The sequence below is a fragment of the Grus americana genome, chromosome 2, assembly GCF_028858705.1.
Source record: "Grus americana isolate bGruAme1 chromosome 2, bGruAme1.mat, whole genome shotgun sequence".
NCBI classification, from domain to species: Eukaryota; Metazoa; Chordata; class Aves; order Gruiformes; family Gruidae; genus Grus; species Grus americana.
Genome location: NC_072853.1, coordinates 52,614,099 through 52,636,928, shown reverse-complemented (window position 1 = coordinate 52,636,928; position 22,830 = coordinate 52,614,099). Strand labels below are relative to the sequence as shown.

General features: G+C 36.0%; 1 protein-coding gene across 4 annotated transcripts in view; it reads right to left on the bottom strand.

The window, feature by feature from the left end:
- ROCK1 (Rho associated coiled-coil containing protein kinase 1) overlaps positions 1 to 22,830 on the bottom strand; it is a 99,141-nt gene that overhangs the window by 37,388 nt on the left and 38,923 nt on the right. For all 4 annotated transcript variants that reach the window (XM_054815839.1, XM_054815836.1, XM_054815837.1 and 1 more), the window contains exons 3-16: positions 20,159 to 20,259; positions 19,199 to 19,336; positions 17,812 to 17,987; positions 14,783 to 14,867; positions 12,784 to 12,928; positions 12,354 to 12,492; positions 11,049 to 11,140; positions 10,664 to 10,823; positions 8,163 to 8,229; positions 3,418 to 3,506; positions 1,793 to 1,841; positions 1,086 to 1,221; positions 614 to 705; positions 239 to 485 (exon numbers count right to left, since the gene is read on the bottom strand). In XM_054815839.1, coding sequence (XP_054671814.1) covers positions 239 to 485; positions 614 to 705; positions 1,086 to 1,221; positions 1,793 to 1,841; positions 3,418 to 3,506; positions 8,163 to 8,229; positions 10,664 to 10,823; positions 11,049 to 11,140; positions 12,354 to 12,492; positions 12,784 to 12,928; positions 14,783 to 14,867; positions 17,812 to 17,987; positions 19,199 to 19,336; positions 20,159 to 20,239 — 1,696 coding nt within the window. In that variant the 5' untranslated portion in view covers positions 20,240 to 20,259. The remainder of the gene's footprint in view (positions 1 to 238; positions 486 to 613; positions 706 to 1,085; positions 1,222 to 1,792; positions 1,842 to 3,417; positions 3,507 to 8,162; positions 8,230 to 10,663; positions 10,824 to 11,048; positions 11,141 to 12,353; positions 12,493 to 12,783; positions 12,929 to 14,782; positions 14,868 to 17,811; positions 17,988 to 19,198; positions 19,337 to 20,158; positions 20,260 to 22,830) is intronic.

Below are 22,830 nucleotides of genomic sequence, written 5' to 3'. Positions count from 1 at the left end.
GACTTTTAATCAGGGCAGCCCCACAGACTTACAGTCAGTGGTTTCCCACTCTGATTTTGATAGCCTCCCTCCCAATAGATGGTCAGACATGATCAGGAAGCAAGATCCAGTCTTCAGAAACTGCTCTAAGTCGCACTGGGTTTGCAGGTTGGCTTTCCTCCCTTTATGTAACTGTACTTTATTTAATAAAGTAGGGTTATCACAACTTTTTGGTAAAGTGTAAATACAAAAGAATTACCCTGTAGTTCTCCAATCATTTCAGATCCATGACTTCTGTCCCTTCGTTCCGACTCCAAAGCTGCTTGCAGTTGGTAATAATCCTTCTCCACCTGCAGTTTTGTGCTTTCTAGAACTCTGCACCTTTCCTGCAGTTCTCTATTCAGTGATTCCACCTGACTTAATGACTTGCTCATTTCTGTATTACCCTTTCTTAGTCTTGCTGCTGTATCCGATTCCGTCCTTAGCAAATCATTTGCTTCTTCTAGCTGTTAAAATAAAACAGACAAGATTCTCAAGTATAAAAATTATTGGGACCACTTTTGTTATATCTGAATGGTCAATATTGCTTCTCAAATCTAAGAAATAATGAAGACAATGAACAGAAGCAACATACTTGTTTTTGTAATTGTGTTATCTTCTCATTTGTCATTTGTGAATGCTGACTGATTTTTTTCAAGTCTTCCATCTGATCTTTTAGTGTGGACACTAAAGAGAAATTATACCATTAATACATCAGATTTAAAAAAGCCTCAGTGTTTTATTTATTTATTTTACACAGATACATTCAAATAAATTCTTGGCATATAAGAGAATTTTTGTTGACTTTTTGCTTCTTATATACATTTTTAGGTCACATTCTGTGCTTGCAAAACAACAGTGCAGACTGTAGAGAACAGAATTTGAAAATAAGAGAAAAATATTGTGTTCTCATTAAAATTCAAATAAAAATAAACTCAAAATTTGTGTTCATTATTTGAAAAGATCCCTTTAAAGTTGTGTAGTACTTAAGATGCTAAGGCAGTAAATTATTCCCCAAAACACATCATACATCTCATCAGTGTCAATGTTTGGACAACACAGCATACCTTCATTTTCAACATTTCGTCTTTTTTCATTCTCTTGTTCAATTTTTCTTTGGTAGTCATTTATCTTATGTTGTAATACCATCTTTTCCTTCTCAATCTGAGACACTGTTGATTCCAAGTTCTTTCTTTGATTTCCCTAAAATTAAAAGCATTGGTAATTTCTATTTACAATTTAAGGAATGATCCCTAAACCAGTAACTCTCCAACAAATTAATCAAGGAAACTGACACATTACTTTCAATGAATGAGTTTCTGGCTTCCTTGAAGAGGTTTTCAGAAAACATGGTGCTTTAACTTCTACATGACAAATTTATGAAATTACTAGAAGAGTTATCATTAATGTGACTGCATTTAAGTAACTATTAAAATTATTAAGAGACAACATAAGGACTCAATAGGAAGTCATCTGTACATTAATTTTTAGAGTAACGATTTTGATAAACTCTAGAGAAATTGCAATAAGCAAGACTAAGCAAAACATTTAGCAGAGGAAACAGAATTCAGCATGACTTGCAGAAAGAAAGTTTTTGAAAATGTGTACAAATAAAAATTTATCTCCCAATGCTACATATTGAAATGTGATGGTTTAGTCTCAAATTTAAACTCAGAACATTTTTTTTTAGCCACAGAAGAAATATCCTAAATCATGAAAGTACTACCCACATTCTTTACCCAACTAAGAAGGCTTCAGTGAGGGAAAAAATTACCTCTTCATCCAGTTCTTTCATTATCTTGTCTAGCTTTATGTTTGAAGATCTAAAAATAGAACAAAATCATTTTAGTAATATTTGACATGGATACATTACACAGTGTTTTTCTAGTGAAATAATTTGGGACCATTACTACAGTGAACATTTATATTCTGGCTAATGCTATTTTGTAATAAACATTTGAAAATAACGGAAACAATAAATCATTGGAAATAATCTGTACAATATATTATTAAGTATTTATCAACTTTGCTGCAGATTATATAAGCAAAACTTTAGATGCCACATTTTCTGCCTTAATCTGCAAATGTAAAAGCAGTGTATGTACACAACAGACTACCATTAAAATTAGAATACCCTGGTGAACTGCTAAAACTTCCTCTAGTTGTGAACTTTCCAAATATCTAAAATGGTTCATTAATTCAACAGTACACATCTCCCCACTATGGATAAAGATAGTGGAATAACGTTATTTAAAAGTTTCCCTGCTGAAGCAATGTATTAGAACATAGTACTAGAGAGAGTGTGAGGTTAAGCGCATAGTAAAACCTCATTTAACTGGCAATGACACTGACACATCCATTGCAGTTTTGTACCTAGCTGTTCCTCTTCTAAGAGATAACAAAAAGGACCCAGGCAATGTTACCTGGCAGGTACAATAAGGAGCAGTTACAGCCATATAGCCTATCTACTAACTCAGCAGTAAATACTATGACGTATCAGAAGACACACTGTTGTGCTCTGACAGCTTCAGTAGTACTGTAGGAAGACAGTCACTGAATATTTTTCACGCAACGTACATCCTGCCTGTGGAAAGCAATCAGAACATAAAGTTGTGTTGAAGTACACAACAGTGTCACACAGTCTAAATTCCCACCAAACCATTTTGGCTACCAGTTCCCACATAAGTGGCTTGTATAGCTACACTATGGTCCTAATTCACAAGCCTAAATTCTTTCTATATCCTATACCTAGTGTTGCCTCCTGGCTTTATTTAAGCCTTCTGAACAAGACTTCAAAAGGAGAAGCTAACTGAAGAGGAATTTAGTTTGCATTAATCTGAGTAAAAATTTCTGATTATCAGAAAAGAAGAATCCCAACTGCTTGCTCCTAAGCATAGCTGCAAGAAATAGGCAAACTCTCATGTAGCTACTTCTTCAACATGGTAGAAACAAGACTTTAGAAAGCAAATAGTTGTTCTTCTATCAGTCACAGGAAAAAAAAATGTGGTTTTCCAATGAGTACCATGTATTTAGGCACCAGACAGTTAATTTTAATAATCCAATGTATGACACATATATAGTATTTTATGCTTTTAAAAAAATCAGCACGATCACTGTGAACCTCTGTCTGATAAAACATCTGAATTCAGAGGTATCGGGTAAATTCAACTATTCAAGCATTCAGAAAGAGTATGTGTTACATGGATGCCAAATAAAACATTTTCTTCATACTATATTAAAGAAAACCATTTAAATATTGTTTTAGAATGACTTAAACCTGTGCCTGGAACTCCCTGCTACAGTACTTAGTGTTATGCTGGTAATCCCTAAAACAGTAATACAGAACTGAACTGTTAGATGTATTTAAATTATGTAAACAATTAAAGTTCAAAGTCTCACCTGCATTTTTGCTCCATTTCATCTTTCAACTGCATTTCATTATGTAGCTGTTCTTCCAACTCATAGATCATCTTCTGCATATTTTCCAGCTTTAAATATGTATTTGTACATGAAAAAACATGCATTAAATTTAAAGATTTCAAAAAAGTATTTCAGAATATTCAGGGCTGCTTATGTTGTATCACATCTTACTCATTTCTATCCAAACAGTATATTTTTATCTTATTAAAATACGATCCAAAAAAAAATCTCAAAAAGTTAATGACAAGAAACAACTTTAATATTACGCAGTTTTATCATTTGAATGCACATAAAATTTTAGGGTTCTAAATAGTTCCATCAAAATTAACAGGGCTAAGTCAAATCCTCCTTAAGTATCTTCAGAATCAGACTAGAGATAGTACTGCAAAGATATAAGAAAGCATTTTAGCCTCAAAATTTCTTTTTCTAGCATAAACCACCACATGTACTTTGGAATGCATCTTCAAGCTCTCAACAAGTTCAGGAAGCAGAACCAGGCCTGTCAGTTATTAGCAATGGGGGGAAAAATGCTCTTAACGTCTATTTAGTCAGAGATCGTTTTTACAGCTAGTACTGTACTAAGGTTTGAAAACAGTAACAAAATTCAGATGTTAATACAGAACATTACAGTATAGCCTGGACTGTTTGCCAGCAAGATAAATTCAGAAAATCATTCTTTTCACATAGCCTGAAAATATCTACCTTTTACTGCATCTCTGGACACAATAATTCCACTCCAATATCAGGAAAATCCTCAATTATCAAGATGGTGTCAACTTTGAGGCAGCTCATTAAATCAAGCCCATGCCAATTCACTCTTTTAAACCTTTTCGCTGATCTTGTCATGATTTCAGCCTTAGCTTTCCCACATTTCCCTCAACACTCTTGGAACTACATAGACAAGAATTACAGTCCTAACCTAGACTCTCTTCAAAGCAAGGTGTTCAAGTGGTTCTGACCTTTTGCTTTCTTATTCCTAGTTCTGACTTCAAAAACTCTGACAATTAACCCGACTCCTTTTGCACAATCATCCCAGAAAAAGGAACGACGGAACAGTTCCTCCTACGTCTGCCTCTTCCTTTTCACCTTTTCCCACAAAATATGCTTAGAGAAACTAAAACTGCTCACTGAGATCATGAAAAAGAGACAAATTAGGCTTGTCTCCTTTCTTGATAGCAACAGTAAGGGTTCTCAGCAAAGACTGCCCTCTGTACAGTCCTAAACTAAGATTTCAGTTTGGAAACTTTATAGCACGCTTTATCCATATTAAATGAGAAAGTTATAGGTGAGATTATTTTTGCCTGCTTCCAGGCAGGCATTTCTCTTACTTCCTACTTTAGATTTCTTCTCCTTCCCATTGTAGTAAGGAAATAAAGCATGGAGCACTGAGGTGCTCTCGAGAACTTGAGATCCTTTCTCATTTCCTTCTTTTTCTTTCTTCCACGTTCTTAAGCTGCTCTGAAGTCTTCAGAGAAGTCATGGCGACTGGGGACTAAGCCGAAACTACGTATTTTTTATATATTCACCACTCTGTTCTATATATTTACCACTACCTCTCACAAAGCCTTGAGAGAACAAGGAAAGACTGGAAGAAATAGACTGCTTAGCACTTAAAGAACAGCTCTTGAAAACCAATTACTGGTGTGACATACAACATAATACCACGTAGATGAGACAATGATTGTAGTCAAAAACCACAAAGATGGCCTCTACATCAAAACTTTGAGGAGAAAGGAAGGAGGACTAGCACACAACACATTTATCTCCTTGGTATGAACCACTGAGAAATCAAGAAGTAAGACTATTTAAAGGCTAGCTCTCACTTCAGTAAAAAGGGACCACAGCTAATGCACAAAAATAAAGGATAAAGAAGTTTTAACATAATTCCTCTTCCATTTCTTGGTTACTTATTTTATAGCCCTTCCAGACAGGCTGCACAAAGGACTTAAATGAGATGCATGATGAACAGGTTCCAAAAAATATCTGGCAACAGAGGCATTTCTGTACTGACTCCTACTAGTTTGGACCTCTATTGCCTCCTCTTGCTTCTTTCTGTTTCTCGATGCTTTATAGCGCTGTACCCCAAGGGGCCTAAGTTTGCTCAGCAATCTAATTACATTCATACGAGTGGCCTGGTTTTGGCTGAGATACAGTTAATTTTTTTTCTAGTAGCTGATATAGTGCTGCGTTTTGGATTTAGGATGAGAACAATGTTGATAACACACTGATTTTTCAGTTGTTGCCAAGCAGTCAGGGACTTCTCAGCTTCTCATACTGCCCTGCCAACAAGAAGGTGGGGAGTGCCCAAGAAGGTAGGAGGGGACACAGCCAGGACAGCTGACCCAGACTGGTTAAAGGGATATTCCATACCACATGATGTCATGCTCAGTATATAACTGGGGGGTGGGCCAGGAGGTGGTTCAGCTCAAGAACTAACTGAGCATCAGCTTCAGGTGGTGAGCAATTGTGCTGTGCATTACTTGCTTTGTACATTCTTTTATCATTGTTGCTGTTATTATTATTGTCTTCCTTTTCTGTCCTATTAAACTGTCTTTATCTCAACCCACAATTTTACCTTTTTTGTCTTTTCAATTCTCTCTCCCTTCCCACTGGATGGGCAGGGAGTGAGCAAACAGCTGTGTGGTTGTTTTAGCTGCCGGCCAGGTTAAACCACAACAATGAGGCAACAGGCTTCCAGAGAAGTTTTGCACAATCTGATATCAATAGACGAATAATACCTTAAGAAAATCCTGAGTTACAATTAACTCAGTATAAAAGCTATTCCTTTATGTTTCAGTTTGTTCTTAGTTTCCATTCTGAGTAGGAGGCAGGGGAGGAAAGGAATATGGAAAAGCCTACCTAGAGCAAAGTAGCCAAGAAAAATCCCTCTGGAACTGCCATACTTCCCCCGCTTCCTCTCTCCCTGCCCCTAAATCACCATGGCATCTGGTTCTGCACCCTGAACCATGAAGAAAAACAAAGACTCACTGGAAAAAAAAAATCTGTTCATTTCCTCTTTCTTAATATCTGAACTGTTTACAGGTGGTTATGGTAGCACTAAACCAAAGTAAATAATCAGATCTTCAAAGGGTTTTGAAATTCAGTTAAAGGACACTGAATTCCATTTTTCACCAACTTCATGGCCTAATTCTGTTTTACACACTTGCGAAATACAATTAATTTATTGGAAATTGCTGGCATTCAGTTTCTCCCAGAAGACACTCAGTATCATGCCAAAATGCAGATAGACCAGGTAACATCTTGTGTTATATTCCCAGAACTAATTAATTTGCTAACCATATGTCAACATTACCGTTTTCATTGCAGCATGTAATGAAAGAAAAACAGCTGAGAAAGAACTGTAGGGCAAAAATACCTTGTAGTAAGATATAACATTTATTTAAACCTCTCTATATCACTCATATCCTTCCAGACCTTCACCTCCCAAAACTGTTAAAACCACAAGACTTTCAAATACACCTGACAATACAGACACGACTCTTGAGGGAACTTAAACTACATGCAGGTGCCTGTATCCCACTAATCACACCAAGTCCATTCAATAACTCTCTTCAAAGGCAACCAAAGGCCAGCATGCAGCTTTATGTATCTGCAAATATTTGAAAGTCTGGCTCTGTTTTTAATTTTACCATATCAACAGCCAAATGCTTATGAGGAAAATAAAACTGATGGAACACATGAACATACATAAAGAAATCAAGACACTTCAATGCTTAATAAATCCAGTTATCCCAATGAAGTACATAATCAGTTCCCCTGTCCTTTACAAATTTTCTCTGGGTAATACCATATATCATTAAAATCTTTATATTGCAAGTTTAAGAGAAAAGGGAACATGCATTGGTATCAGCTTCTCTTCTACTTTAAATGGAAAACATAACAGAATAAGATACTAACAAAGTAAAGCACAGTCAAAGCCAAGAAGATTTCTTTTAATTATAAAATTTTTGACAGTGTTTTCTTCTGGAAAGAATGCAATTTGTAAAATATCAGACCATTCTAAGGAAATAGCTTGATTTACACCAGAACTTACACAGAATCCAAGCAGGCCTTGTTTCCAATACCTCAGCATACCTTCCTGGAAACCTGACTGCCAAGACGCTTGGGAAGCAGTAACTGAAAGAATTCCTGAACATTTCTTGCTAGGGTGAACTACTCTATAAGCACAGATCCTCAGTGCCCCAGTTCCCAATAGGTTGTGGGGCACCCTTGGGAAGGAGCAGAATACCCAAGCTTTGTACATTATCTGCCACCTCCCACTTAGTTCACAGGAAATCCAGCTCCAGACTTAAACTGGTGGGTTGCTGGAAAGCCCAAGCTTCCCGTCACACTTGCATCCAGACTCCATCATTGCCACAAAGCCAGCGTACGCCTGGCATCACTAAGGTACTCTAAAAATACTGCACACACACTTTGATATTTCTAAAGATAAAAATTGTGAATCCAGTTCCACAAAAGGAGTATGCAGTTTCAACTATTTTATCCCAATCCAGGAAAACTAATGTTATATGAAGAACTGAAATTCTGCTTTTCCTATAACTTTAATAGGCAGTCCATACTAAACAGTTAAAATTTATACGTTGATTTCTCATATTCCAAGCACTAAAATAATTTGAGACATTTAGAACTCAAACAGTTTATTCCCATATATGCAATAGATTCTTTGCTAGGATCCAAAAAAGTTGAAAATCAGTGAGACATACCACACTCTTATCCACAGTGGAGCCTGTTCTGTTATCATTGGAATTTTCTGCAGAGACAGCTAAATACCTGTAACAACATTTTGAAAGTTTTATTTTAAGAGTTGTTTAAAAGGAAGGTTATGAAAACAGAGAATACAATCATCCTAAAACATAACCTCCAGATTTTTTGCTCCAAAATGTGGATAAACAAATAGTAACATAATCAGATTTTTTCGTTTCTGTATTTATTAGACTTTTAAGATTTAAGCATATTTAATTGAAAACCTCACATAATTTCTTGTAAAGGGTAAAGTAGAAAACTGCAGTAGAAGACCTCCAGAAAAAAAGGATTTCTGCCAAACACTAATACAACCACTTTTTTTAAATAACCGTTAAAAATCTTTGCTTTCCATGGTTACAACACTCTCATTGGCTTCCATCCCATAAATATTTACTCAGGCACTTATGCAGCAAGTAGCAGCAATGAAGCAAACTCTGCAGAGATTGTGTAACTTCCAACAAAGTTACTAAGAGTTCCACACACAAAAAGTTTGCCCTGAAGCCAGTGTTCTTATTTTACATAAAGTGTTTTCTAAAAATACCACAGATTTCTACTTGCCGTGATTCTGAAAAAGTCAGGTAAATAAATACAAATTACTATCTTCAAATTCCTTTGGTATTTGATGTGATATTCTTGGCCTGATAACTGATCTAGAGAGATGTAAAGCGTCTATCTCTATCTCTAACTTCATCAGATCATGTGAGGAAAAACTCTCCAACACATGCACTGAGGAAGATGGACGCATCATCTTTTTTGTGTCACACACATATTTTCACATATACAAAAACCTCTCCAAAAGATCAAGGAGGGTAAAATCAAAGACACCTCCAAAGCCAAGGTGAAATTAAACATCAAGACTGCTTTCCGATAATCAAATGACAGATCGAAAAATGGAACATTTCCCTACGGAAAAGGACTTGGTGTCTTGAAGCCACCATATTTTGCACTCCAGGGCTGTTGAGCAGTGAGAATGTGATATTTAAACGAGGCACAGCACCAGCTCCATCAGAATCCAGAAGCAAACAACACAAGCCAGATAGGGCTGCAAAGTGTTCTCAGCTAGTATTCCAAAATCTGTTATAGGTGAAGTTCAGTAATAAACAACCATATTTCCTAGTGTACAATCAATGAGATTACAGCTATAGAAAGCATTCTATATTCAAAGATCGTACTACTTCCTTTAAGGACAGAAGTCACATCATTTTCCTAGATTTCTGTTTCTTTAAACCCTCCAGCATACATGAACAAGATTAAATTGAATGAGGGTGGAGATAAATGTGCAACTTTTTTCTAAATATGCCATTTTTTAAATGTTTGAACTATTTTCAATACAAAAAGGCAATAAAAATTACGATTACAGGTTTAGCAAGTATGAATGTTCGCTTCAGCCTTTTCAAGACTATCACACCAGCAGAGTATTATGGGACAAAATTCAGCTCTAGGACAGCACTTTAGTCCTAGTAGGCCTACAAAATTATGGTAGTATTTAGTAGCAGTTCTTCAATGACAGTAAAACACAGCCACTTAGTTCTCTAAATTTTATGCAGAAAGCAACAACAAATCCAACTCTTTGCAGAGACGGAAAGAATTTCACCACAGGCTTGGAAAAGTGGTGGTTCCACTATCCAAGGATGAAAACCAGATTTATTTCCTTTAAGGCTTTCCTATCCAGAAATGCAATTAAAACTAATGCTCTCTACCTGACATGGTCTACAAGAAGTTTTAGCCCATTTTAAGCCTGACTGATACCCACTACAATTAACAGCAGCTTTCAAAGTAAGAAAAAGTTATTGAGATTTTTTAATGTAAATATTAGCTATCCATAGTGCCTATAATAATAATGTCGAATATATAAATTAATATAATTTTAACTGATGTAATTTAAACTCTTCTAAGCAACAGTGAAAACAGTAAGGCATCAATTACAATCTCTGCAATGGATGAGTACTTGGGGGGAAAAAAAAGGAACAAATTATGAAGCAGGTAACAGGCAAGTAGAAAATATTTTCTCTCTAGTAAGCCAGGGTTTAATTTATCATGTGCTAAAACACTGATGTAAAGTATGGAGTCTTCATATACAGCTCAGGAACAGTAATTCGCAGTAAAACAAAGTGACACTTCATATCCCTGATTCATGACTCTACATATATAATTTAGTGCTCTGCAGGCAGCTCTGCCTAGTAGCAGCAACAGTGGATTTTTCTTGTTTAGCTTCTGCAGCCCCACTATATAATATTCTTAATGCAGAATAAGACATTCACAAATTCAGTGTGATATTTTAAGGTACTGATGACTAGCAGTACTGGTTATCATTAGCTAAATGTCAAAAGAGTATAATTTATTAGGATTCTGGATCATTAATAAGAATCTGAAATGGCCTGTATCTAAATACTTGCTGGTAAGAGTCAGAAACAGCTGCTGACAAAAGAATATACCATTAGCTTGCTTTCTGCATACATACCGACGGTTGCTGTAGTATGTAAATCCTACAAAAGGAAGTTGGTTGCCCACAAATGCTTTTGGTATGGGAAATGTTTCTTCCTCTCCTTTGTCTTCTTCCAAATCATCAAAATTACTAGTGTCAATGTCACTGCTTAAGTCAGGCACAACTGGTGCTACAGCTAGAAAAAAAGGCAAATAGTATGATAATGATCACTGTATTACTCAAGTGACACAATCAAGAATTTTGGGAGGGGAATTTTTCTTTGGTGCCTAAGAAATCTCTTTCCTTGGTACAGGAGTAAATAAAACTTTAAATTCCATTAAGAAGAAATATGGCAGTCCTTTTGCTAATATAATACATAAGTCAGCCAGGTTACGGTCTCCGAGAAAAGTATTATACTCACTATCTCTGAGAGTTTCCCAAGCCCACTGATCATTTTTGAAGAAAAGGTGCCGTTTAATTTCTTCTACACCATTTCGTCCTAGCCTCACTTCCCTGTTAAAGAGTGTTTTGGTTAAGCATGGATCACATAAATTGTTCTGAAGGAAAGACTCATTCTAAGGCATAATCTAACAACAAACATAAAAAATTACCTAAGGTAAGAAATACATATCTCAAAGTTTTCATATGAAGATATTTATAGGAGCACAGCAGCTACATTTCAGAACACAGTCTGGTTTTAAGTCTGGTCCACAAGAAGTCCTGCCACTACTGTTTCCACCATCGCAGATTGACTAGGCAGCTGCCAAGCAGCAGCTAGGTTCCACTTTTTCCAGGAGTTCATGCTGTTGTTTGAATCCCAAATGCAAGAGCCCCTCTCTTTCGTAGCACCAGTTCTCAAGCCACAGTTATGTTTATATTAATAAGTAGCGTGGGTACAACAGGAGTGTACTCACAAAACAAAACAGACCTAACACCCACATTTCAGACAGGGTTTTGTGGGCTGACTCTACCCTGATCCTGAATGCCCACTAAGAGCTGGGAGTGCATTAGGGGAACTCCTGAAGCGCATCTTTTGCTTTAGCTTCATCCAAAAGAAACCTGTTTTGTGTGCCCCTCATCACTGTGCAACACAGACCAATGTAACAGTAGCTGTTACTAAGGAGTAATGCTTCATATTCAAACTAAGTTTATAGGGTAGACATACCCATAGTGGCAGCATTTTGCTTTCCCCAGTATACATGCTACTACCACGAAGAGCAGCAGCAACCATTGGTGACTCGTCTCCCAAATACAGGGACCAAAAAAGATGAAACTGATGCTACTGCCTGTCTAGCTCGCAGTGACATCACTTAGTAACTGCTACTTCAGGTTAGACAAAACACTACTTCAGAGTAGACAATGTAACTTAAAGACTTAGACTGAGGTTCTAAAAAATTCTTCACTAACAATTAAAACAGCCTTTCTGTACTTTAAGCAAATGGCTAACAGTTTCTTACATTGCTGTAGTTCAGAGAAAAATAAAGCCCAATTCCTATGAAGAACATTCAACTAACAGAAATGCATTCAGAGATCAGAAATACACCTCACTACAGCAGCATCTAAATGGGAAAAGTTACATTGCATTCGTGCCAAGACAATAAGAGTTCCACTTCTCTTGAGCAGTTTAGAAACCCATACAAAATGAATACATATATGTTCTTTCAACATGAGAAGAAATTTTCTTAACAAAGGCTTACTTTCATTTTGAGTAAACTTTAACTCTTACCTATCAGTTAAAAAGGCACAAATAAGGTTTTTTGCCTCTTTAGAAATGTCATTGTCATCAGGGAAAGTAAGGGAGTTCTTATGGTTCATAATCTTACTGTATGTTCCAACCAAAGAATCTGCATAAAAAGGTGTATCACCTGAAAAAGCAGCAATGCAAAAATTAAAAAGCAGATCAAAAGTATTGTAGACTTGATTTATAATATTTGAATTAGATATGCAACAATGTAAGCAACTAAGTCAACAAGAGGCAAGGACAAATGCTTGAAAACTGTGCCAGGGTATTTCTAAAACATATTCTGTAAATACCAGGATCAGTAAACCACAGCTTACGTCAGAAGAGTAATAAACTAAACAGTTAAAAACTATAGTGATTTTAACACGGAGTCTAGTTAAGCAGTGTAGTCAATTCCGATTATCCTACTACTCACCTACAAGCATCTCATACAAAAAGACTCCCACTGACCACCAGTCGCATTCTCGCCCATAGTAACCATCACCACCCTGGGACTTCAATACTTCAGGAGAGATATAGTCTGGTGTTCCCACAGCTGTATCACATCGTACCATACCTTCCTACAAAGAGGAGGAAAACAGCCAGGCCCAAACATAAGGTCCAAAATTGCAAGCCATTTCCAAGAGTTTATGCAGCCTAAGCAATATCAGCAGTTCAATGTCAACTTTGGTCAACAAATGTTCTTTTTTGAATGGGTATTTTAACATTTTTAGATTCTAAGCTACTAAATCCAGAACAAAGCACCAGATCTGTCAAACACAGAGTTACTTTAAAAACCTCAGTTAATATCCAAGTAGTAATCAGAATTGCATCTAGGCCCTGTAAACACCGCACAGCCTCTCGTGCTTGTGCCAGTATAAATGTGTCATATACTGACAGGAAGTACTGTAAACAGGCAAAGCTCCACTGTTAGCATAAATGGGTCAACATCAGGGATTTTGCTGAAAGGATCAGCTAAAATGCAATTTTTTCGCCTCCAACCCAATACACTTAATGCCAGGAAGACTGAATGTAGACAAGGCCTTGAAACTCTAAGTAGGCAGACTTCAAAACAGGTAACAGGTGAGAATATTTGGTGTTTCTCAAACCCCTGAGAAAGGGTTGACAGAACAGAGATCAGTCACACTGGAGCTGGCATCCAGAATGCTGAAGCTGCAACCACGTGCCCCTTTCCAGTCCCATTCAAACACTTCTGAAATAATCCTATGCCATTCCCAGAAATGGATCAGTAGAAAAACTTGCATAAAAATATGTAACTAAGTAAATATAACAAATACAAATCCAGTGTTGCGCATGCAGCACATCCAGAACGCACCTAAATTAGGCTCCCATGCCGAGCAGTTTCTCTCCCACAGAGCAACCTTGCTCTTTCAAAAGACTACAGAAATCTAAGATGAGGCTCAAGACTACTCAGCTAGCTTTACTTAGAACAGCACAAAATGTAAGGTGGTGTTGACACAAGTTTACTTCTGTAATGCTAATATATACTAAAGTTTTGTAATATTTTTTCTTTTTTTGGCACTTACAGCTTAAATGTTAGGATAATGTTTTTCTGTATTCCAAAATTCCTCATTGTTAAGAACACAATCAGTCAAGGATAAATGTGCATTAAGTCAAAATAAAACCAAATTTTGTGACAGCTATTCCACTGAAGCGTGGACTGTTTGTGACTTCTGGTAACTCCGTGAATTTGTACACATAACCTGCACTTGGTTTCATTGGTGCCTTTCATTTATGGCAAAGCAGCTAAATACAGTGATTTATTCAAAGATCCTGGAACATGTTGAGAACACAATGTACACATTACAGAGACTCTATTAAGCACCATGTATTTCAGATTTTTTTCCTCATATATATGTGCAGCCTGACACAAACCAACAAGAGTAGGGAACAACAGTGCTTCACAGCATGTTAAATACTGTTGTAAAATTGGGGACTTTTTTAGTGACCTCAGGATGTATTTTAAAAAATAAATCATTCTACGGCATTCTTTAACGTGTTTTCTTCAGAACTGCTCTTTTGCTACATCAGCATATGGCTAATAAGTACAACTGGGATTCAGTGACTTGTACATCAGTTTTGATTCTTTCATTAGTGACATACAATGTAAAAATAATCTCACTTCTTTGCATTAACTTTTGATAACCAAACACATAAATAATCCAGAGACAATCAAAGACTTGACTTCAGAAAATTTCTCTAGGAAATAGCATAGAAGTTGATACAGTCCCTACTTCAAGAACCATTTCTGCATTCTACATTGTCATTGAATAAGATGCATAAAGAATAGTAATGGGAAGAGTAGAACTTCTGACTCTTGTCATCTACACAAAAAGTGTTCAGTATATTTTCATTTCACTTTTAAGTATATTTTCCTTTCACAAACAGAAAAACAAAATTAAAAACACGTTTACCTTGTTCATCTTCATACAAGTACCAAAATCTGCTAGTTTTAAATGACCAGCTTTATCTAGCAGCATATTATCAGGCTTCACATCTCTGAAAGGAGAAAAATATGTTTGTTTAAAAGTAAATAAATGAATTTAACTTATGAAAACAATAATAGTCAACTATTTTTCAGATGTAACATTGCAAGGAAAAACACCAACATGAAAGCACCACTATTTCCTCCATTTTATTCTGCCTTCTTTAAGTATCATGCCCAACACATAGACTGCTGAACTACATCATTTTAAAAAAATATAATGGATATGGGAATACAGTCTTAAATCACCAAATTCAACAAATCTAGACATTAACGTTGAACCTTAAGTTCCTGAAAAGCACTAGCTGGTTGAAGTACCTCTCCGCTAAGATCAGCTACAGAAAAAAATCCATTCTGGTTCTGAGTTAGTAATCTCAAACAGACCTTGCAAACATAGCAGCTTCTCTGTACCACTTCTATTTTAAGGGAACAAGTGGATGTCCTTTTTAGAATTATATTAATGTGAACAAATATTTTTCCATGGCTCAAAAGGAGTATTGCCTTATGCCCTTTTCCACAAAGTACTTCCGTTATAGAAAAGAAGTTTTCATAAAGTAACTGGTAAAGTTCAGCACATCTAATGTTTTTAAATATACGGAAGCAGAATAATAGTAGGAAACAATTATCAAGAAAGCATAACATGAATTTCAGGAGAAAGTATATTTCTGGGACCTCAAAGAGCTCTGGCCATAACTGTGAAATAAAGTGCAGTGGAAATGTATCAGTATACTTGCAGAATAATTTTGGTTGGGAGGGATTTTTGCAAGACCCCTGGTTCAACTGCCTGATCAAAGTACAACTAACAAAGTTAGATTTAACTTCAAAGTTGTATTAGGTTCCTCAGGGTCAAATCCAGTCAAGTTTTGAATTTTTTTCAAGGATGGAGATTCCACAACCTCTCTAGGAGTCTCTTCACTGTTTGACCACTCTAACAGTGAAAAAATATTTCCTAATGAATAGGTAGATATTCCCTTGCTGCAACCTGTGTCATCCATTGCCTTTCATCATTTTGGTGTGCAACTTCAAGTGTGGCTCCACCTTTTCTATAAAGTCCTGCTGGGCAGCTGATGACTGATGCTGTCTCACCTGAATGCTGTTCAGGTTGTGAATGAAAACATAGTGCTGATCACAGTACTAATCCTCTGAGGAATCAATTGCTGGTAGCTGACTGTTGGCTGAACATTGCAATACTGAGCACAACCCGTTGTTCTACCTATTCAAACCATATCTTTCCAATCTAGCTATATCAAAAACCTTGCCAAAGTCAAGAGAAACAACACATACTGCTCTCCCCTCATCAGTGCAGCCCATCATCTCATCACAGAAGGCACCTGGTAAGGCATGCTTTACCCTTGGTAAATCTATGCAGGCTGTTCCCTATCGCCTTCCCATCCATGTGCTTGGAAATGCTTTCCTGAGAATTTACTCTGTAAGCTTCCCAAAGACTGCCCTTAGGCTGATCAGCCTGCAGTTCCCCTGGTCCTCCCTTCCTTTCCCTTCTAGAAGCAAGATGGGTGTGCCATTTGCTTCTTTCCAGTCATCAGGAATCTCCCAGTGGCTGCCACCTTTCAAAGGTGACAGAGAGCAGTATCATTAGGATACTGGCCAGATCCCTTACGACCCTTGGTGTATCCCACTTGGTGCCTTGGACACATGTACGTCCAGTTTACATAACTGCGACTCAGCTTGATCTTCCTCTGCCACAGTAATGCTTCACTCTCCCAAGCTCTGCCACTAGACAGAGGGATCTGAGAGGCCTGAAAGCAGACCTTATCAACGAAGCCTGAGGCAAAGGCAGCAGCCTCAGCTGTTTCCATGTCCTTTGTCATTGTCATAAGGTCCCTGTTCCATTAAGCAGTGGGCCCACATTTTCATCTGTTTCCTTTCATTCCTCAGATTTGAACAGGCTAAGTCCAGTGAAAAACAAATTCTAAATATCTGCTGCTGTCAAAATAATCTAAATTTTCAGGAAAAAAAACTTGCTGCTGGCAACTTCTAATGCCTGCTTTCTAAGGCTTGCAATACACATGTACAAATGGTTCATTTCAGTCAGATAATTTATCCATTAGATGTAGCATAGTTACATAATTAATGATGCTCTAGATCCTACTCAAGCAATGGATCAGTAGTTTGTTTTGCTTTGCTTTTGCTTCTTTGCAAGAGCTTACGTGCTAACACTGATCTTCTGGACAAATTAACAAGTTGAGAATTTATATGCTATGTCTTCCTCAAACTCTTCATGTATCTTCTGTTGGAAAAATTATTCTTCTGCTCCTAGTTAATACAATTGAAACTTAACAACAGATAGAAGTTCAAATATCAAAAACAAAACTTCTCAACCTGAGAAGTGACTACATTTCACTTTAGAGCAATTACATAATAGGAAACTAAACTAAGTCCCTTTGCTCTGCATCTCAATTTTCCATTTTGCCCCTTACAAGAAAACATGTGGCTGGGAGATTTTCCTCATATTGTTCACAGATTCTTGTTTAATGGGTCACTGATGCCAACTGAGGCTTCAAATGCAGAGCAGAGAGTTAATAATTCCTAACAGTGGCTGCTACTGCTATCAAATTCCCAAAACAGGTTTTTCTAATAATAAAAAAAAACCCAAAAAACCCCAAAACAAAAAAAAACACAAACCACCACATGAACTATTTTGGGGTCAACACGTTCATACCACTTCAGTTCTTGTGTCTCTTTGTAAAGTGGGACAATTTTATTACTCCCTAAACTGCGGAACATCAGCCTGCGGAAAACCTTTACTTTGACCGTATCACCTCAGACTTGCAGTTTCTGATGACAAGAACCTTTGAAGTCATAAAGATGGAATAATTATGAAATAATAATGAAGAAGTAACATCATAAGTTTTAAAACTACCTAAGCAATTACTGAAGCCATTCTGGCAGCACCAGGAATAAAACAACACTATGCAACAACACTTTTTTTTGTTTCACCTGTGTATAAAACCCATTGAGTGAATTGCATCTAATGCAAGTACAACTTCAGCAGTATAAAATCTTGCCCATTTCTCCGGAACATCATAGTTGCTCATTAAATTCACAAGGTCCCCACCAGGCATGTACTCCATCACCATGTAGAGGTAACGGTCATCTTGGAATGCATAAAATAACTGTAAAAATCAAATAAACAAAAAACAAGTCATTGAATGTTCCAGTTATCTTTAATCTTTTGCTTGTTGGAAATCAAAGGAATTTCTGCACAAACCGATGTACAGAGTAACAGAATTGCTACAACTACTGCAGCAACTTTGCATCATCCAGCAGTCCTCCTAAAAAGGAATTAATCTCTAGAATAAATATCAGCCAGATCTTCTGTCCCTTTATATTACAATGGAAGCAGTAGAGTCCTGGTTACAAATTAAGATTAATGAATTTGGTGCAATAAGTTTTGAGATCATTTCAAAGAATGCTCATTGCATAAGAGAACAAAATGCTTCCTTATTCACTGGGATGTTAGTTGACCAATATGTAAAATGAAACTATGGGTATTGCAAACATCTGCCCAATTATATTTGTGTTATTGCTATTTATTATTCTATTGTCAATGTATTTATTATTTACAAAGTGAGCCTAAATTTTAAACAATTAGGTAAAAATATTTCCCTTTCAGTTGTCAATGGTCTGTTTAACATGGGTAGTGCAAAGAGATTTAAGTTTCCTAACCGAAAACTTTCTGAAAATCATAAAAGTACTATTCTGGACAATCACTCCCAGACAGGTAGTAATGTAGTTACCTATTTGATCTAGGTAAATCTTGAATTATTTTGTTTTATTGTAACTTAACAGAAGATTTTACTTGCTTAAGGGTAAGAACAGTTTAAACAAACAAGTTAACATGCACACACAATGCATGATGATTGCTTCAGGCACACTTCCTTACAAAACTTCCAAGGCAGCAATGCCTCCCAAAAAATTGTCAGTGATAACACTGAAATGAGGAGGGAAAAAAAAAAACCCCACCACAGAGTGGGCACAATTTGCCATCAAATATACACACAGAAATTAGAATATACAGAAGCTGTGTCTTAAACGTATCTTTCCGATATGCTGGATGCCTCAAAGAATTACTGCAGAGTAGGCTAATAAACAGAATAGCTTATCTTGTAAATGTTATGACAAAATACAGTTTTGAAGCAAGTGCAATATCTGCTATTTGTTGTGTACAGCATTCCTAATGTTAATAATGTATTTCCCTAATAGACCAATATAACCAAAAAGGGAGTTTGAAAAGTTGAAAATGAAAACATGTAATTCCAAGTCATACAGTGTTATAATGACACTATTTTATAATGACAGTATTATAAAAGCAGTATCACTATACCTGAACAACCCAGGGACTATTAGCAAAAGCCATAATATCCCTTTCTTCCCAGAAGAATGCAGAATCTGATCTTTTTATCATCTCAAATTTGCTCAGAAGCTTCATGGCATATACTCTCCTTGAGGATTTATGCCTTACCTATGAAGACAACGTGACATACAGATCACATTAGTTTGCCACATTAACATATGAAGAATACCACTGAGTATACTACTTTTCATGCTTCACTATTTAACAAGTTTTATAAGACTCTCTCACATTTTTATAAAGAATTATATATTGTAGGTCTACAGAATAATTACATTGCATTTTCTGCCAATATATGCGTAACTCTTCAAATACTTGCTAGAACTATTCAACATAGAAGTCTACAAGCATAACAGTCGCTTTGTAATTTGTAGGTATGTGTCTTTAAAAGGACAAATATTGGCAACTGTTAAATACTATAAAGTTAAATCTAAGCATTTTCCAGAGTTCATCAGCAGGCATGCACGCTTACTGCCATTATTTCCAGTTTCTCCTACCAGTTCTCGATCTATTAAAGCAGGATGAACAAGCCTGGTTGTTAATCTATCACAAACAACACACAACATCTCTCATCTGTGAGAACTATGCCCACAAAACTCTGGTGTAGTCTCTGAACTGGCAGAAATTCTTCTAGTCCTGAAGATTTGTTCATGTGTCCATGTATACAGTGGAAAATGGTAATCTTCTTGATTATGAAGAATACACATTCCACTTTAATAGAGATTCATGACTACAACCCAAAATGAGCATTTATGCATATTGAGAGTTCCAAAATATGAGTGTCTCAAAAACATTTCCATGGCATAAAAATAAAGTTTCATTAAGCTTAAGGCCGTAATATTATATACCTTCATCTTCTGAATGCTGTATTCTGAAACAGACACATGAGCAAATACTACAGAATACATTCAAACGTACAGAAACATAACTTACCAACTGAACCTCCCCAAATGCCCCTCTGCCGATCACCTTCACCACTTCATAATCTTCAGCTTTCATGCGCAGATCTCTCATTTTATTTACTGTGTCTTTATCTACGTAAAAGAAAATTCACATTTCATATATAATCCATTTAATTAAACCCATTCATCGCATTTCAATTTTTCACAGTTATTCCAAGATGTGCTGCTTAAAGAGGGGAATTCCTTTTGAACCTACCTTCCTATTGGAAGCCTCCCTGCAAAATGTATGACCTCATTCTCATTACCATAGTAACCAAAACCTTACAAACATAATGCAATGACTCTACCGTACAATCAAATTACTGGAGATCTTAATTTGGGAATTTCTTTTAAAATAATTACCTGGGGGAAAAAAAACCCACCTCTATGCAAAAATATCATATCCAGCATGATCTTGCTTGTAACCTGATCAGTATAAAAAGATTATTTCCAGATAAATATGCAACACATCTGAGAAAATATCATAAAGTACACAAATGAGACACTTGAAGAAACTATTTAAAAAAAGCTTTCACTTTTCTGCACTTTTATTATTCCTAATAGTCAAAAAAAGCAGATTTTAATTTAAAACATGCAGTGGGAATCATTGCAATTATTTATATAAACCTGTCATTCTATAAACTACAATAATTTACAAACTCCCAGTGGACAGATATTCTAATTCCAAATTTGGTCAAAGATTAAACCAGTCTATTTTAATCCATGTGGGTCAACACTGGCATGAGATTACATGGAAAAGCTTCATGCTTCACCATTTCTAAAAGCAAGGAACATCTACTAAAACAAATATGCTCCTAATAAAATAAATTATGCAATGATATTTTATTTTCAAAAATAATATTCGAGGCCTAAAATCAAAGTTTAGAAAGAAGTAAGGACAGAGGAAGACAAAGGCGGGAAAATGTCATTATCTAAGTTCATATTTTTAAAAAATGCTTTGGCAGACAACAGCAAATTACCATTAGATTTCTACCTATACTGGCCATTATCTAAGCCAAAAGCAGCATATGTACAATTAAAATTCAGTAAGATTTTATTACTGCAACAGGAACAAACATAGCTTTGTTTGAATAAATACTCTGTGGCATTACTGTCTCATGTAAAGCCATCTCTTTACAATATGGCATACTACTAGCTGATTTCAATAAATTATACTAAAGTTGTAAATTCTCACAAATTATTTCACACAAGAATTAAAATAATCAGTAATTTAAATAATGCATTGCCTTATTTGCCCTGGTGAAAACTGACCCATAATGGAGGATGAGTAAGACTGCACAGAACTAAAATGCAACAATTCTCATGACAACAATTTTCTAATTGTTAACTTACTGCCTGGTAATCTCACAACAGAAGGTCCACCACTTCTCAATGAAAAATCTTGACATTGGTGTAAGAGAAAGCTAGGCACAATATGAATGCTTTAAATGGTTTTCAATCACAAGGCTCGCCTATAGCCAAAAAAGAATTAAGGACAATACATCTGAAGAGAAATCTAAGCTAAGGTTTTTTAAATAACGTAAACCAGGCTTGTGAGCAGTGGCAAATTGCAGTTTACCGCTTGAGAGACAGACTAATGTTCAATTACCTTCAGACAATATGTTACAGTAACAACAGTGTTGGAAATTTGACCTCCATATTCTAAGATCTATTAAACAAAGTTTATCAGGCTGCAACATAATTAAATAAGCAGCTCCTTCTACTAACAGTGGAGGACCCCACCGGCTCACACAGTATGAACAGGTGGGGTAGCTCCCATGGCAAAAGACCATATTGTCCAACTTGCCATGAAGTTTGATTAGAAGCTTAGATGCTGTCTTGAAATAAACCAAGTCCCTGCAAAAAAGTAGGGCTCTCAACCCTCTTGAATATTAATTTCTGTATTCTTTTAATTCTATATGGTAGAAAATTAGTAAGGTTCTACATTTGCAAAAATAACCCTCACAACCTTAAGTGGTAGAAACAGATTTTGGAGGCTCTGCAAATATACAACATAAACCAGAGAAAAATAAGAGCTGATAAAGACTGGTTCATATGGCAATCACTCTGTAAAATAAAGGAAGAAAACTCCCATTTTATTTGCAATCTAGAAATTAATTTTAAAATTGTAGAATGACGGTGCAAACTGTTTGGAAACTAATACTGCAAAAAATATTTTAAATAGTTTTATATTAGAACTAAAATAAATATTAAAACGTTCCTATATGTCTGTTTTTTATCTTTTGTTAAATCAGAAATTTGAGACAAACTAGACTTCACAGCTCCCTCTAAGGTCACTACTCACTGATCCACAGTTTGCTTTCATACTTCAGCAAACACAGCAAGATTAGTGTTCTAAACGCAGTTTGAAGTGAAATAATATGGTCTGTTCTCCCCACATCTCACACAGTATGTAATTTATACCTACAAGATATTAATTATCAGATTGTAAATTAAAGTTTTCTTTTCCTTCACTCAGCCCCAAATGCAAAAGTGAAGCTCTTTGAGACTCGCTAATGATTGCACTATTCATAAAAATTACATTCAAATTATCTGTTGCAATGAGTATTTCCTTTGCCTAATACAACTTCTCTTTTCTCCAAGAGTTTCACCACACCTTCTCTGTAAATAACTGAGTACACAAAATGTGCATGTAACACAGTG